This window comes from Myotis yumanensis, unplaced genomic scaffold, assembly GCF_028538775.1.
Source record: "Myotis yumanensis isolate MYYU_CA2020_CCGP unplaced genomic scaffold, mMyoYum1.0.hap1 SCAF_11, whole genome shotgun sequence".
NCBI classification, from domain to species: domain Eukaryota; kingdom Metazoa; phylum Chordata; class Mammalia; order Chiroptera; family Vespertilionidae; genus Myotis; species Myotis yumanensis.
This window is the reverse complement of record NW_027223762.1, coordinates 30,406,476-30,423,648: the sequence shown is the minus strand read 5'-3', so window position 1 is coordinate 30,423,648 and position 17,173 is coordinate 30,406,476. Positions and strand designations below refer to the sequence as shown.

The following is a 17,173-nucleotide window of genomic DNA, read 5'->3' as shown; positions in this document are numbered from 1 at the left end:
AGCTTTCTTTTTTCTCCCTACTTCCTGCCAACAAAAAAGGAACGCGATATGGATAGAAAAAAGATTGAAGAATTAATGGAAGAAAATATGACTTTGGAAATGGCACAGAAACAAAGTATGGATGAGTCATTACATCTTGGCTGGGAGTTAGAACAAATATCCAGAACTAGTGAACTTTCTGAAGGTATTCCCAATATTGTTTTACTTAAATGGGTTGGTGAATAAATAAAGTTGAATTTATGCTTACATTTCTGGATATTTCATTGCAGTTATTTTCCCTAGCTGGAGATGTCTCGGCAGGCCAGCTGCCCCTAGCTATGATTTCACAGAGCAGTTTGTTATTTCCACATTGCTGGGTCTGATTATCTTTGCATGTCTTACAGCAAAACTTTTTTTTGAGTGCAATCACAGATTTGATCAGTTGTTTAGGCATTATTTTGTTAGTATCATAAACTAGAATACCAATTTACTAATTTATTTTGAGAAGTATAGCCATCTACTAAATAGAACAGAAAAGTCACATTAACTGATCAGCTATATTTTTACTATATTCAAACCTAAATAGGAAGTCAAAATTAGTGGGAAGAGTTTTAGGTGAATATGTAGCCAGAATAGAACAAGTTAAGGATCTCCATGGCTATGTTCATTAGTATATGAGAATTATTATCCCCATTTTAGGATTATATCTACCAACCAGTTTAGCCCCAGTTATACCCTGGAGATAATGAAAGATGCCCCCTGCCCCCAGAAAAAATTTTAACTCTTGACTTTTTTTTCTTAAGCTCCACTATTGACTTATCTTCTGTCTTAAAACTGGGCATATACTATACAATAAAGTTGTGTTATAGCTGTGATTATGCTAATACTGATATACTTTCTTGAAATTACACTCAGGTCCCATTTATTTGAATTAGACAGGTTCCATAATTCCTCACTTACCCAATATTAGATTCTTCCACCTGCTTTCCTTCAGCAGGTATTTTTATTAAGCACCTACCATGTGTAAAATACTATACCAGGCCCTGAGGACATAGTGGTGTGGTAGACGTAAAGTCTGAAGACGGTTTATAGTCTGGCTCTTGCAGAATAATTACTTTTACACATGTCTCATATTTGTTACCATTATACTTTTTCTAGTTTTACACTTGAGAACCTACTTGCAAATTCTAGGACCCTAGTTAAATTCCCAACGTAGTAAGTGATATTCATCCAGTGGGTTTGCTGAGATGTAACTTAAAATAGTTGTGGAACTTCTTTTATTGTATTCCTTGTGAATTGAGTTACAAAGAAAGCAATTCAGACTTCAATGTTTTCTACTTTGAAAGTAGTTAAAATTACACTGTTAAGAGTTTCATCTGTTAAGTGAGGACAATAATAGTAAGTACCTTGAAAGGTTGTTGTGAGGATTGAATTCTTAATACTTAAGAAAATGTACCGGGTATATAGTAAGCATTTGAATGTTAAGCATTATGATGATGATGATCATTATATCAGTAGCTTTGCAGTTCTTAGCTGGGGTCACATACCTGAATATTTGTTTTAATGTGGTGTCATTTTTGTTTGTTAGTTTTTTAAATATACAAGGGCTTTTCTTTCTAGAAAATTTGTAGAATATGGAAAAATGTAAAGGAGGAAATCAGTCACTAATAATTTCTTAAATCATTTTCACATTTTAAAAAACTTCTAAATTTTTCTACACAGACATAGGAGTTTAGACATCAGATTAATGTATATGCACAATTCGGATTCCTTTTTGTACCTAAGACTATATTACAGGAATTCATTAATATTATTAAAAATGTGTTGTAAGCATTCGTTTTAATTCTCATAGTCTGACTTGAAGCTTCTTTGAAGTACATTCGTAGTATTCATGGTATTCAAAGTATTATTGAGGTATATCATGTATTTTAGCCTAATTTTTAAAAAATTTAAATTTTTTATTGTTTAAAGTATTACATAAGTCTCCTTCCTCCCCCCCCCCCACCCCCCTAGACCTCTCCTCGACCACCCCCACCCCCAGCATATGCCCTCACTCCTCTACTATCTGTGTCCATGTGTATGCATATAAGTCCTTTGGTTGATCTCTTACCCCCTCAACCCCCGCCTTCCCTCATAGATTGGACAGTCTGTTCGATGCTTCTGTGACTCTGGTTCAGTTTTTGTTAATCAGTTTATGTTGTTCATTATATTCCACAAATGAGTGAGGTCATGTGATACTTATCTCTCTCTGACTGGCTTATTTCACTTAGCATAATGCTCTCCAGTTACATCCATGCTGTTGCAAATGGTAAGAATTCCTTCTTTTTTTTACAGCAGGGTAGTATTCCATTGTGTAGCTGTGCCACAGTTTTCTAATCTACTCATCTGCTGCGGGGCACTTGGACTGTTTCCAAATCTTAGCTATAAATTGTGCTGCTCTGAACATAGGGGTGCATATATCCTTTCTGATTAGTGTTTCTGTTTTCTTGGGATATATTCCTAGAAGTGAGATTACTGGGCCAAATGGGAGTCCCATTTTTAATTTTTTGCGGAAATGCCATGCTGTTTTCCACAGTGGCTGCATCAGTCTGCATTCCCACCAACAGTGCAAGAGGGTTCCTTTTTCTTCATATCCTTGCCAGCACTTGTTGTTTGGTTTGTTGATAATAGCCACCCTGACAGGTGTGAGATGGTACCTCATTGTTGTTTTGATTTGCATCTCTGGGTGACTAGTGACTTTGAACATGTTTTCTTATGCCTTCTGTATGTCCTCTTTCGAAAAGTGTCTATTTAGGTCCTTTGCCCATTTTTTGATTGGGTTGTTTATCTTCTTTTTGTTAAGTTGTATGAGTTCCCTATAAATGTTGGAGATTAAACCCTTATCAGAGATAGCATTGGCAAATATGTTCTCCCATGCAGTGGGGTTTCTTGTTGTTTTGTTGATGGTTTCTTTTGCTGTGCAGAAGCTTTTTATTTTGATGTAGTCCCATTTATTTATTTCCTCCTTAGTTTCCATTGCCCTAGGAGCTGTATCGGTAAAGATATTGCTACAACAAATGTCTGCTATTTTGCTGCCTATGGCTTCTTCTAGGGTTTTTATGGTTTCCCGTCTTAGGTTTAAGTCCTTTATCCATTTTGAGTTTATTTTTGTGTATGGTGTAAATTGGTGGTCTAGTTTCATTTTTTTGCATGTACAAGTATCTGTCCAATTTTCCCAACACCATTTACTGAAGAGACTGTCTTGACTCCATTGTATGCTCTTGCCTCCTTTGTCAAATAGTAATTGAGCATAGTGGCTTGGGTCGAGCTCTGGGTTCTCTGTTCTGTTCCATTGGTCTATATGTCTGTTCTTGTGCCACTACCAGGCAGTTTTGAGAACAGTGGCTGTGACCTAGCCTAATCTTGTTAATTTGAAATGCATAACTACAAGTCATTAACTAGAGTTTTACTAGAGAAGACGTGGACAACTAATAGAATTTTAAAAGTCAATGACTGTCTAGTATACCAGCTTTTGATAAAAGATTAACAATATGTGACTAGAACAAAAGCTGGAAATAAGAATTCTTTACTTAAAATCTGGGGAACACCCTAGCTGGTTTGACTCAGTGGATAAAGCATCGGCCTGCGGAATGAAAGGTCCCGGGTTCAATTCCAGTCAAGGGCATATGCGTGGCTGTGGGCTTGATCTCCAGTACGGGGCATGCAGGAGGCAGCCAATCAATGATTCGCTCTCATCATTGATGTTTCTATCTCTCCCTCTCCCTTCCTCTCTGAATCAATAAAAATATAAAAAAATAAAATCTTTGGGATATTTTACCATACCTAATTTTGTAAAGAATGTATGCTTGTGAGGATGTGTGTGTGTGTGTGTGTGTGTGTGTGTGTATTTATTTGCTTTTCTATGATGGAGAATTTCAAACATACATAAAAGTTGTGTGTGTGTGTGTGTGTGTGTGTGTGTGTGTATGTGTATGTGTATTTATTTGCTTTTCTATGATGGAGAATTTCAAACATACATAAAAGTTGGCAGACCTAGAAATGCCCTCCCATACTTCTACCCTTTGGCCTTCCTAAAATCTAGGGTTTCAAAATAAGTTCTAGGCATCATATTTCATTTGTAAATCCTAATGTTTTTATATCATCAAAATATTCCATGAGTCTGCTGTAAGATTATTAAAACATAATTCTTTGTGGCTTCCTGGAGAGTATCATTTACAGAATTAGAAACTGAGTTTTCTTATTTTAAAACATGTAATGTTGTAATCTACTTAGAAAGATGGTTTTCCTTGACAAAATGGAGTAGATGTTGCTCTTTACTCTTAATTTAATAGGGATTCTTTAGAGAAAGACTTTTGCAAGGTGACCGTGTATACTGTCTTGCCTTTTTCAGAATTAGATAAGGATTTCCTCCCCTTAAACTGTCTTTCTTTAATTTTTGAAAGTGTGGTATGGGATATACTTTATACTTCTTGTTGAACCATACATGACTATAGATACACAGGACCATAAATATTTGTACAAGTAACCTAAGACTCATTGAAGTTAAAGTGGCTTGATATTATCAGTTTGTTAATTTCTCATGGTACTAGAACTGGAACTCTAGTCTCTTCGGTCTAAATTTGTGTCTGCCCCCCCCCCCCCCCCCCCGAATGCTTAAGGATGCATTAAAATTTAGTATTTACCTGTCTTTTATCTCTGTTTTTATCATTGTGTCTATCTTGTATAACTTTATAAATTTTTTTATAAAGGACCAAGTGATGTACTGCATATACACTCAACATTTTAAATAGTAAAGAATAAATATAGGTTTACCAATGACTTATTTTTTCAATATTGTAGCACCACAGAAGTCTTTGGGCCATGAGGTGAGTGAGTTGACATCAAGTAGGTTACTGAAGTTGGAGATGGAAAACCAGAGTTTGACAAAAACTGTAGAAGAGCTTCGAAGTACTATGGATTCTGCAGAAGGAAACACTTCCAAAATCCTGAAAATTGAAAAAGAAAATCAAAGACTAAGTAAAAAGGTAAATAAAAATGAATGTTTGATCTTTAAAAATGTATGTAAAAATATAAATAAATAGCACTGTAGTAAAACATTTTCCAGTTTCTAATGTGCCCTCATTTATTATTTTAACTTATTATGAAATTTTTAACATTTATAAATGTAAAGTAAGTGAACTCCTATACTTGTTTTTTTAATGTGTTTTACTGTAGGCCTAATTGGGTTCAAATTGAGTTTTTAGTAAGTATTCATAAGGAGTATGTACATATGTCAGTCAGGAGGCACATGTCTGGTTGTCTGTCTTTTTGTGATATTGTCATGGAAAATCATTTGCGTGGATCCCTTAATCAGAGATTGCAAAATCCTGATTTTCTAATTATATCATCCCTTCCTAATGTGGTAGATAGGGTGTTCCTATAAAGGAAAATCTTGTTTTAAAAGCTACTAGTTTATAGAAAACACCATTGGTTATTCTAAAGAACAGCCTATGGGAAAAGCAGGATGAATGTTTGACCCTGTCCTTTATTTTCCAGTTTCCTAATAATGACTTGGTTGTCTCATATCCTCCTGAGATAATTGAGTGAGTTTGTTGTTTTAGTGTCATTATTAACTCGTAGATTTAAGAATATTTAAAGTGTTTCAGTCCACTGCATTTATTTTTCTTCCTGTCCCAATAAAGCTGCTTCCTGCATCGTTATGACACAACCTTCGCATTCCTTGGGAGCTGCCTTGCTTTCTGCAATGACAGAATGTTTTGGCACCTAGCCATGTCTAATTTTCCCTTTGAAATATTCTGGGTTTCTAGACTTTGTTATGAAAATCGCCCTAACCTTTAAACCAGTGATTTTTGAACTATAGTATGCATCAGAATCACATGTAGAACTTGTTAAAACACAGATTGCTGAGTCTCATGCCTAGAGTTTGTGTTCTTGGTAGGTTTGGAGTGGGGGGCTAATAATTCTCATTTCTAAGAAGTTCCTTGGTGATGCTTATTTTGGAACCATGCTTTGAGGGACCACTGCCTTAGATAATGAGAAAGATCCCTTGATTTTCTTGCAAAACCTTTACTCTTTTATTTTTATTTATTTATTATTGACTTCAGAGAGAAAGGGAGAGGGAGAGATAGAAACATTAATGCAGAGAGAGAATCATTGATCGGCTGCCTCCTGCACGCCCCCTACTGGGAATTGAGCCCCAAACCAGGGCATGTGCCCTTGACCAAAATTGAACCCAGGACCCTTCAGTCCACAGGCTAAAGCTCTATCCATTGAGCCAAGTCGGCTAGGGCTAGACTTTTACTCTTTTAAATCATTTTGTATCATCATTAGTCTATTAACCAAATAATCTTAGTAAGCATTTGACAATCAATATAGTGTTAAAGTTGGAGTGGCCATTTAGAACTTGGATCATTTCTATTTTGGTTGTCATTATAATTGGATCTGTGAATTATAATTTGATTTTGAAATTAGCTTTGAAGTCTTGTAAGTTCTTAAGGATTCTTGCAATTTTTCATAAATTCATTGGATAAAAGATGTCTTTTGTAAACTAAATGTTTCACTTGAATTCCACTAATATAAAACAACATATGAACTTAATTAAATAACTGTTATCCATATATTTTAATCGTGATTGGAGAACCAGATTTATTAGTTATTTATAACTAAAAGCTTCTAAAACATGTAAATGAATGTTGAACTGAGTTATTGGATAAGATTTGTGACTCGATTCTTTTGAGGCATTATTGGGAGATTATTTTCCATGTGTGGTTATCTTCCATTGATGTTAAAAGGAAAAATCCAGCTTGCTTTATATAGACTTAAAATTCCTAGAGTTCTTCAATATTGATAAAAAGATGTAATATTAAATATTTTTATATAGCTAAATATTTTATATAGAATATTTTATATAAATAAATCTTTTTTATTTTTTAAATTACCTGGCTTGATGAATATCCTATATAATAAAAGGTTAATATGCAAATTGACCAAATGGCAGAACGACTGATCACTATGACATGTACTGACCAACAGGGGGTAGACACTTAACACAGGAGCTTCCCCCTGGTGGTCAGTACACTCCCACAGGGGGAGTGCCACTCAGCCAGAAGCCGGGCTCACGGCTGGTGAGCGCAGCGGCAGTGGTGGGAGCCTCTCCCACCTCCGTGGCAGCACTAAAGATGTCCCACTGACGGTTTAGCCTGCTCAGTCGTACATCCCCCAAGGGCTCCTGGACTGCGAGAGGGCACAGGCCGGGCTAAGGGACCCCCCCCCCCCTTGGGTGCACGAATTTTGTGCACCAGGCCTCTAGTGTTGTATAATAATGGGAAAATCAGTTATAGCATATTTTGAACTTAAATTTGTTTTTTCATACTTACTGTACTTATTAACCACATATTTTATTGTATCTTCACAATGTACAAATGAAAATAAACTTAAATCAAAATATAAATATTTGTTGAAGTTTTGTTCAGCCTGTCTTTCTCCAGTATTCTCCTTTTTCCTCATTTTCTTTTTATTTTAAACCAGGTCCCTTCTTGTTTCCTCATTAAACTTGTACCATTATTTTTCATCTTTTCCTTCATGCTTTTTATATTCTCCTCTTACTTCTTCTACACCAAAATTCCTTGACTATAAAATTTTACTTTACAATTTTACTCGAGCCAAGAGAGCCTTTCAGTAAGACTTGTACAGTCTTCACATAGCACATAATTATCATATATTCACTTGGACTGTCTTTGTGTTTACAAGTAGATATTTACTTTCAAAGATGCAGAGGATAAGAAACGTAGTCAGATCTGCATATTTTATATAGCTGCTAAAATTAGCATGGTATTTTACTTGAATTTCTCTACTAAGTTCTTAAATTTCACCATTTGGGTATTAAAACTGTATTTTACCTTTTAATTCAATGGTTATCTTTTGTTTTGATATGTTCCACTGTTTTAAAATACTTAATGATATATTGTTTTGTGACTTATTTTCTCCAGGTTGAAATTCTTGAAAATGAGATTGTTCAAGAAAAGCAAAGTCTTCAGAATTGTCAGAATTTAAGCAAGGATCTAATGAAGGAGAAGGCACAACTTGAAAAAACGATTGAAACGCTTAGAGAAAATTCAGAGCGACAGGTTCATAAATTTCTTATTAAGCATTGTATTTTAAAGTTTATTAACAAAAGTTAGTTTATGCAAATAAAATGTTCATATAATATTAAAGGGAAATACTTTAGAAGTTTTTTTTTTTTTTTCGCTTAAAGTATTACAAAGGGTATTACATAAGTGTCCTTTTTTCCCCCCCACCCTTGACAAACCCCTACCCTCCCTTACCCCCCTAGAAGTTTTTTAAATTTTAAAGTAACTGGTTTATCTCACTTTCTATGTTATGTATTTTAGGAAAGTTAAAGAGAAAGATTAGAATTTTTTAAATTGCCAGTATGATTAATAATTGTATAACATTTTGCAGTACATGTGTCTTCAAGTATCTGGAAAATGGCTGTGGAGGAGAGAAATGGGAGCGAAGTTGGGAGAAATGGGAGTGGAGTTGGGAGAAATGCCACTGTGCTCTGGCCCCACTAATAAAGGGAGAAGTGGTGGCAGCAACCGTCTTGGATACTGTCAGATTTATTTTCAAGTATTTATTGATCAGTCTCGTGCTTGAGGAAACAGAACTGGATAGATTGACTTTCTATTTTAATATTTGTATTTATTTTTTATATGTAAAATGATTTGCTTTATATTATCTAGGTATAGCCTTAGGCCACCTATAAAATTAGAGATTTCTTTAGAGCTACAGAACAAAAATTGTAGAGTTAACTATGAATCTGTACTTTTATCAGGTTCTCAGGAGCTTGTTCAAAACACTAAATGTCGAGAACTATTACTAGTATATTAAGCCATACCATGAATTGAATGGATTAGTTTTCAAATGTACCAGGGGATTTTGATGTTTCCAAATTAGCATTCTTTGGGGGGTTGAATACACACACACATATATGATACAGCAAATATTTACTAAAGACCCTCTGTGTATAGGCATTGAAAAATTTATTTGTGCCCGGCTTGGTGAGGCTCAATGGTTGAGCATCAACCTATTAAGCAGGAGGTCATAGTTCGATTCCTGGTCAGGGCATATGCTCGTTTTTTGGATTCCAACCCCAGTAGGGGGCGTGCAGGAGGCAGCTGATCAATGATTCTCATCATTAATGTTTCTCTTTCTCTCCTCTGAAATCAATGAAATATATATTTAGAAATTAAAAAACAATTTATTTGTGTAAGGTAAAAGCTTATATTCTCAAGGAGATATGTATGTATATTTCCCTGATACTCATATTTGAATTTGAAACATGCAATTAAGTAATCTGAAGATCATTTTTATTGATATTAAACACATCTCTCTTAACCATTCCTTTATATTACGAACTCCATAAAGCCACAAACTTTAATGATCTGGCAGTACACGTATACAATGGTCTCTCAGTAAATATTTGTCAGAATTAACAGTAAGATAGACAATGCTAGCACCCTTTTATGTTACAAGTTCCCTGTTAGATTTTGAAAAGAAATAACTATAATTTAAAATATTTAGTTCTTGCCCTAGCTGGTTTGGCTCAGTGGATAGAGTGTCGACCTGCGGACTAAAGGGTTCCAGGTTCGATTCTGGTCAAGGACACATGCCCAGGTTGTGGGCTCGATCCCCAGTGGGGTGTGTGCAGGAGGCAGCCAGTCAGTGATTCTCTCTCATTTTGATGTTTCTTCTCTCTCTCCCTCTTCCTTCCTCGCTGAAATTAATAAAAATATATTTTAAAAAATAGTTTAAAATATTTAGTTCTTATTCAGTTAGGTTTTTAATTTTCTCCTTTCTCTTTTAAAATTAGATTAAAATCTTGGAGCAGGAAAATGAACATCTGAACCAAACCGTGTCTTCCTTAAGGCAGCGCTCCCAAATAAGTGCTGAAGCAAGGGTGAAAGACATTGAAAAAGAAAATAAAATTCTCCATGAATCTATCAAAGAAACAAGTAGCAAGTTAAGCAAGATGGAATTTGAAAAAAGACAAATTAGGAAAGAATTAGAACATTATAAAGAAAAAGGAGAACGAGCGGAAGAACTTGAAAATGAGTTGCATCATCTTGAAAAAGAAAATGAATTGTTACAGAAAAAGATAACCAATTTAAAAATTACTTGTGAAAAAATTGAGTCCTTAGAACAAGAAAATTCAGAGCTAGAAAGAGAAAATAGGAAATTTAAAAAAAGATTGGATAGCTTTAAAAACCTTACTTTTCAGTTAGAATCTCTAGAGAAAGAGAATTCCCAACTTGATGAGGAAAACTTGGAACTGCGAAGAAACGTGGAGTCTTTGAAGTGTGCAAGCATGAAAATGGCTCAACTGCAACTAGAAAATAAAGAACTGGAAAGTGAAAAAGAGCAGCTTAAGAAGGGTTTAGAGCTTATGAAAGCATCATTCAAGAAATCAGAACGCTTAGAAGTTAGCTACCAGGGTTTAGATACAGAAAATCAAAGGCTACAGAAGGCTCTAGAGAACAGCAATAAAAAAATTCAGCAGTTAGAGAGTGAACTACAAGACTTAGAGATGGAAAATCAAACATTGCAAAAAAACCTAGAAGAGTTAAAAATATCCAGCAAAAGACTAGAACAGCTAGAAAAAGAAAATAAATCATTAGAGCAAGAGACTTCTCAACTGGAGAAGGATAAGAAACAGCTGGAGAAGGAAAATAAGAGACTCCGACAACAAGCAGAAATAAAAGATACCACATTAGAAGAAAATAATGTGAAAATTGGAAATTTGGAGAAAGAAAACAAAACTCTATTCAAAGAGATTGGTATTTATAAAGAATCTTGCATTCGTCTGAAAGAATTAGAGAAAGAAAATAAGGAGCTTGTCAAAAGAGCAACTATTGATATAAAAACTTTGGTTACATTACGTGAGGTAAGTATAGTTACTTAAATTTAAGGCAAATATTTTTTATATTTTTAATTCAAGGCTTTAAGTTTTATTGGGACCCATTAGTAATTTGTATCATCTTCTTAGGGCTCTAAAGTAAAAATTTAGAATTATAACTAGAAAGTCTCCAACTTTCCTGCCTTTGTTAAACTAAGAAGTGTATGTATATTATATTTTTTAAGATCTTGTACTAATTAAGTTTCCATATGGTATCTGACTTATTACATTGTAATTTTATTTCAAAATAATATTAAAAATATGTGATCAAGACTCTTGACTGAATGCTAAGTATAATGGGACCCATGACAGCCACTATTTATTGAACGCAAACTGTGCCAAGTACTGGGCTAAGGACCTTGTAAGATATATATATATAAATTTTATGACCAGTTCTTTATAGGTATTATCTTAGATTAGAAAACAGGTTCAGAGACATTAAGTAATTTTTTGAGGATCACAGTTAATAAATGGCAGAATTGGATTACTGGATTCAAATCCAGATCTTTCAGACTCCAAAGCCCCATGGATTTTGACCTCTAAGCTTAAAGAATACAAATCAGGCTGAACTTAAAGGTCAAATTGAACAATTGATAGTTGCTCAGATCTGTGTGTTGAGGAGAAATTTGAAATTTCTAGGAGTATACTGGTAGCAGGTCTTGTAAACGTGGTTGGTATAGATCCGAAGATAACATGCTTGGCTTGTTTTTGCTTTTACTATGCTATACTATATATAACCCTTTAAGTTCAATTTAAAAGTATCTTAGCATTCTTGTAATAAGTCACATTGGAAAGTCTGTGTTTCTGCTAAAGAGATATTGAGAGGAGAGGGACCATTATGAGACATTCATTTTTTCCTTTTGTTCTATAGCCTCACAGACAGGAGCAACAGGTTCCTTGTGCCTGCACTTCTCAGATTGCCCCTAGTTCTTCAGACCTATATCCTCTTCCACTGGGAGAAGGGTGCATGTGGGAAAAGGGTGTTGTATAGGAAGAAACATGCATGAAGGTCCTAGCTTATTATTGAAAAATTAATGGATATGCGTTTTTCCCCACAGTTCTCAAATGTGAGGTGTGGATTCACAAGGAAAGAATAAATAGTTTCTCCATTGGTTTTAAACATTAAAAAGATAAAAAGAAGTATTAGCCAAAAAAAGACAAAACTATTCTGTTTGGACTATGTTATGTTGTTTCATAACTACTACTTAATGAGGAAGGGAAAGTCCAATCACATTTCTGTCTTTCCTGCTTCAAGTTATATGTATTGCTGGGTGGTGGTAATTAGAATCTTGGCTGAATTTCTTAGACGTTTATGTTCTTGACACTTATGTGAGTTTTGCATTCTTTTTAAAATAAGGATTTGGTTAGTGAAAAATTGAAGACACAACAAATGAATAATGATCTTGAAAAATTAACCCATGAGCTTGAGAAGATAGGGTTAAATAAAGAGCGACTCTTACATGATGAGCAAAGTACAGATGACAGGTGAGTATTAAGTCACTGGTTCAATTCCCAGTCAGGGCACATGCCCGGGTTTCGGGCCCATTCCCCATTAGAGGGCATGCAGGAGGCAGCTGATTGTTGGTGCTCTCTCATTAATGTTTCTTTCTCCCTCTCCCTTTCTAAAATCAATTTTTAAAAATGTTTAAAAAGTAAAAAATCAGGGTAAAGACAGCCTAATACTGTCTAAGAAAAAAAATGCTAAAATGTTACATAAATACAGTTTGTCAGTGACGTAGCAGAAGATCTAAGGCTATAATTGCCTGTGAAAGTAGAATGAGACATTAACAACAAACAAACCCCTCTCTGGTGAAATACGCAATTTAAGCAAGTTATATTTTATTTGATTATGTGCTCAAATGCCTCAATTGTTTCATTTATTATTTATTTTTAAATCTTTATTGTTGAAAGTATTACATATGTCCCTTTGTTTTTCTTTGACCCCTTCTAGCTCGCACTCTTACCCCCACACCACACCAGGCCTTCACCACCCTATTGTCTGCATATACTTTATAGCAGGGGTCCTCAAACTTTTTAAACAGGGGGCCAGTTCACTGTCCCTCAGACCGTTGGAGGGCTGAACTATGGTTTAAAATAAAACTGAACAAATTCCTATGCACACTGCACATATCTTATTTTGAAGTAAAAAAACAAAATGGGAACAATACAATATTTGTATTTGCATGTGGCCCGCGGGCCGTAGTTTGAGGACCACTGCTTTATACCCTGAAGACAAAGTCTTCAGTGAGTTTCAAGTCTTAACTATGAATATGTTCTTATATAAATACTTTACACTTAATAGTGTAGACAAGTGTTTGATAATATAATAATCCTTTACTTTCTATAGATTCTATTCTTATAAAACTAAAATAAATGTTTTGAGACTTATAAAACTAATAGAAATATAATGCCTGTTTGAGTATTAGATCATTTTTGCTTTAGACAACTTAGGCTATAATTTAAAGCTCTGTTTACTTAGTGATTTTTGTTTCTTCATTCCCAGGAATAGTTTAAGAGGGGGAGACTGGGGCAGTAAGAGGAGAATAATTTAATTTGCCACTTAAATTATAAGATCTATTTATGGCACCAATATCTGTAGTCATAAATTATCTTTAAAAATAATTTTCTGACCTCCAGTAACAAACTTTTGCTATTTTTGTACTTGGATAGTAGGTACAAACTTTTGGAATCAAAATTAGAATCCACTCTAAAGAAGTCCCTTGAAATAAAAGAGGAAAAAATTGCTGCTTTAGAAGCTCGATTAGAAGAATCCACAAATTATAACCAGCAATTGCGCCAAGAACTTAAAACAGTAAGTGATTTCTTTGGAAATAATTTTAATTGTTAAATATTTGGAGAGAAAATTTTAAAATAGAAAAGAAAAATTTAATATTTTATTAATATTTTGTTTTTTTCTTAAATTTGAGGGTGTTCTGAAACAAATTTTTGCCATGTAGTTTATGACAAACTATATTTTGTCTATACACTGTAATTGATTCAATCCTATTTCATGCGTGTGTGTGTCCCCTATGCAGTTAGGAACAACCAGAATTGATATATTGGGATAGGGAAAAGGCAGGTTTATTTTATGGGTAAAAGGTCTCAGTGAGAGACAGGCACTTTATTTTGACACCCTCTTCCGATTGAGAATCAAGGTAAAAGTTTGATAGGAAATTTGTAAGTGTGAGAACACCAAGTAGAGGGAAATCATATGTCATCCTCTTATAAAGTTGAGGGTATTTTTCTAGATCTGTTTTCTTGTGATATTTAGAATTATTTGGTGAATTAAACAAAACTGTTTTCTCTACATGAATAAATTGAATATGAAGAGACTTGCCCTATATTGAGTTAATATAATACTAGATTGGGAGTATCGTATTCTGATTTATTTTTCCTCTTATCGTCTCTGCATTGCTCCCTTGAATGGTTTTATAGTAACTAAACATTAAAACTTGTAAGATTACTACAGGCCACATTTAGAACCATTTGTTCGGAACACTATAGGAAATACAAGTAGCTAGCAGGGCACTGTCCAGTGTTCTTCACAGGGGTTGTCTGAGAATCATCTTCCTACCAGATGACAGTTCAGGTGCAAGTGAGATTCGTGTTGGGTGTGTGTTGGAGCTGCCCTGGCTTTAAGACTTCATGCTCCACAGCAATTATCATCTCTTGCAACAACTCCAGAGGTATAGATTTAAGATCTCCATAATAGTTGTTACCAATTTTAAGAGTTGCTGCACTTAGAGAAGTTCAAAGATATGGCTTCATATTAGGTATTTATGGTTCTCTCAGCCCAAATACTATTTACCAATCAGGGATCTTATTTCCCTTCAGCAAACCTGCCTAGTAACATAGAACATTCCAATTTTATGAGGTTTCTGGAGAAAGTTAACTGAAGATGAATTTCTCATGCAGAAAGGAAAAAGGTTTTGTTTCCTATTTGCCCTTACCATCACTGCTGGTATTCATCTCAGACATTACCATGAAACAAGTATTTATGTAGAAGAAATTCTAGAACTTTGCTTAGTTAACATAAAGGATTATCCAAAAAATAAAGTACAATTTGGTGCCATATTTTATTAATCTGCTTTATTTCCTGAATTTTTTTTTACCCTATTGAGCGGTATAACTAGGTTACAGGTAAAGTCAACTCATGAAGCTACTCAGCTAGAAAATAAGTGGGTTTGGATATGGGTTGGTATATATCTATTTCTAGTCTAAAAGGTGGAGACTTAAAAATCCATCATTATCTTTTACTTCCAGCCAATTTGGCATAACTACTATTGGACTAGCTTACTGCTATAAACATGTATTCAGCTGTAATTATACTGTTCTAACTTTTAGTACTATACATGAAGAGGAATATCACTTGAAGATAGACTGTGAAAGTTAAATATGTATAGTATAAATTCTAAAGTACTAGTAACTACAAAAATAGCATGTCAGAGAGGTATGGTTAACATGCCATCAAAAGAAATAAAATAGAATTATAAAAAATCCAAAAGAAGGAAGAAAATAAAAAAGGTGGAGCAAAGTACAGATTGGACAGATAGAAAATAAATAGCAAATGGCAGGTTTAAATAAAAACATACCACTGGTCACATCCTATCTAATAAAGAGGTAATATGCAAATTGACCATTACTCCAACACACAAGATGACCATCCCCATGTGGTCAAAGATGGCTGACGGGATGACAGTTAGGGTCAACCAGGCCTGCAGGGGAGGGCAGTTGGGGCGGGGGGGGACCAGGCCTGCAGGGGAGGGCAGTTGGGGGGCACCAGGCCTGCAGGGGAGGGCAGTTAGGGGTGACTAGGCCTGCAGGGGAAGGCAGTTAGGGGCAATCAGGGCAGCAGGGGAGCAGTTAGGCATCAATCAGGCTGGCAGGGGAGTGGTTAGGGGCAATCAGGCAGGCAGGCAGGCAAGCGGTTGGGAGCCTGCAGTCCTGGATTGTGAGAGGGATGTCCCAGATGGAGAGGGTACAGGCTAGGCTGAGGGACACACCCCACCCCCTGCACAAATTTCGTGCACCGGGCCTCTAGTTAAATATAAAAGGTCTAATACCTCAGGTAAAAGTCAGAGATTAATGGATTAGATAAAAAGGCAAATCCTACCTATATGCTGCTGCTAAGAAACCTTGATGAAAAATCATATTTTATGTTTGTGTGAACATAAATTAGAGATTCTGATTAATGATACATAAGGTAAAGAAACCATTTTTGAAACTTAGTTGTAAGAATAATGGTCTAAAAATCAGAAGTTTTTTTTAAAAAAATATATTTTATTGATTTTTTACAGAGAGGAAGGGAGAGGGATAGAGAGTTAGAAACATCAATGAGAGAGAAACATCGATCAGCTGCCTCCTGCACACCCCCTACTGGGGATATGCCCGCAACCAAGGTACATGCCCTTGACCGGAATCGAACCTGGGACCCTTGAGTCCGCAGGCGACACACTCTATCCACTGAGCCAAACCAGTTAGGGCAGAAGCTTTTGAGTTTTATTCTCAGTTCTTCTTACTAATGGCATATGTCTATAACCTTTCTAAGCCTACGGGTGAAAAGACCTGTGGGAAATTAATGTAAAATAGGAGACTAGAAATGATGTCACCCATCTATGTTACTAGGGTGTTAAAAGTAAGGGGGAGGGGGGAGCTGAATCCCAGAACACCTATTAGATCACTTGCCAAGGTTTAAATTACATTCTATTTTGGCATCTTTTTCTTTAGTCTCACATCATTATTTTCTAACTCAATAGTAGCAAATTTTATTGTTGAATTATAAGCTTTCTTAAGGTTTCCAGTAAATGTTGAATTATTTTAAATATTTATCCTTGCTTTAATATAAAGTTTAGATTAATTTAGAAATTTATGATAAATGTCTCCTGGGATAAACTAGTGATTCAGGATAAGTATAACAATAATCATTTCAAATTGAAGAGAACTATTTAAGTTAATCAGCAATTTTGGTAATGTAAGATGACCAAGTTGCTAGTTTTGAGTTGGCTCTCTTAAAGTAGGATCTGGTTGTAGTCATACCAGAAAACCTTGGATTTCTCAGTCTTCATAAAATAAATTATAGTAATTATATGTGATAGATGAAGGTCTCAATAAAGAAATCATTAATTTATTTAACACAGCTCGTTCTGGCAACATATCCTTCATAAAAGGGCAAGTGTCTACATATAGATACTTCCTCAGTTTTAATTTAGACCTCTTTTAAAGAGGAATTAATACTGTGTC

General features: G+C 34.9%; 1 protein-coding gene across 5 annotated transcripts in view; it reads left to right on the top strand.

Annotated features, from left to right (window-relative positions):
* Nucleotides 1-17,173, top strand: part of CCDC88A (coiled-coil domain containing 88A) — a 109,487-nt gene that overhangs the window by 60,819 nt on the left and 31,495 nt on the right. For all 5 annotated transcript variants that reach the window (XM_070429236.1, XM_070429238.1, XM_070429237.1 and 2 more), the window contains exons 12-17: nt 40-184; nt 4,819-5,003; nt 7,968-8,105; nt 9,851-10,921; nt 12,291-12,418; nt 13,604-13,745. In XM_070429236.1, the coding sequence (XP_070285337.1) occupies nt 40-184; nt 4,819-5,003; nt 7,968-8,105; nt 9,851-10,921; nt 12,291-12,418; nt 13,604-13,745 (1,809 nt within the window). The remainder of the gene's footprint in view (nt 1-39; nt 185-4,818; nt 5,004-7,967; nt 8,106-9,850; nt 10,922-12,290; nt 12,419-13,603; nt 13,746-17,173) is intronic.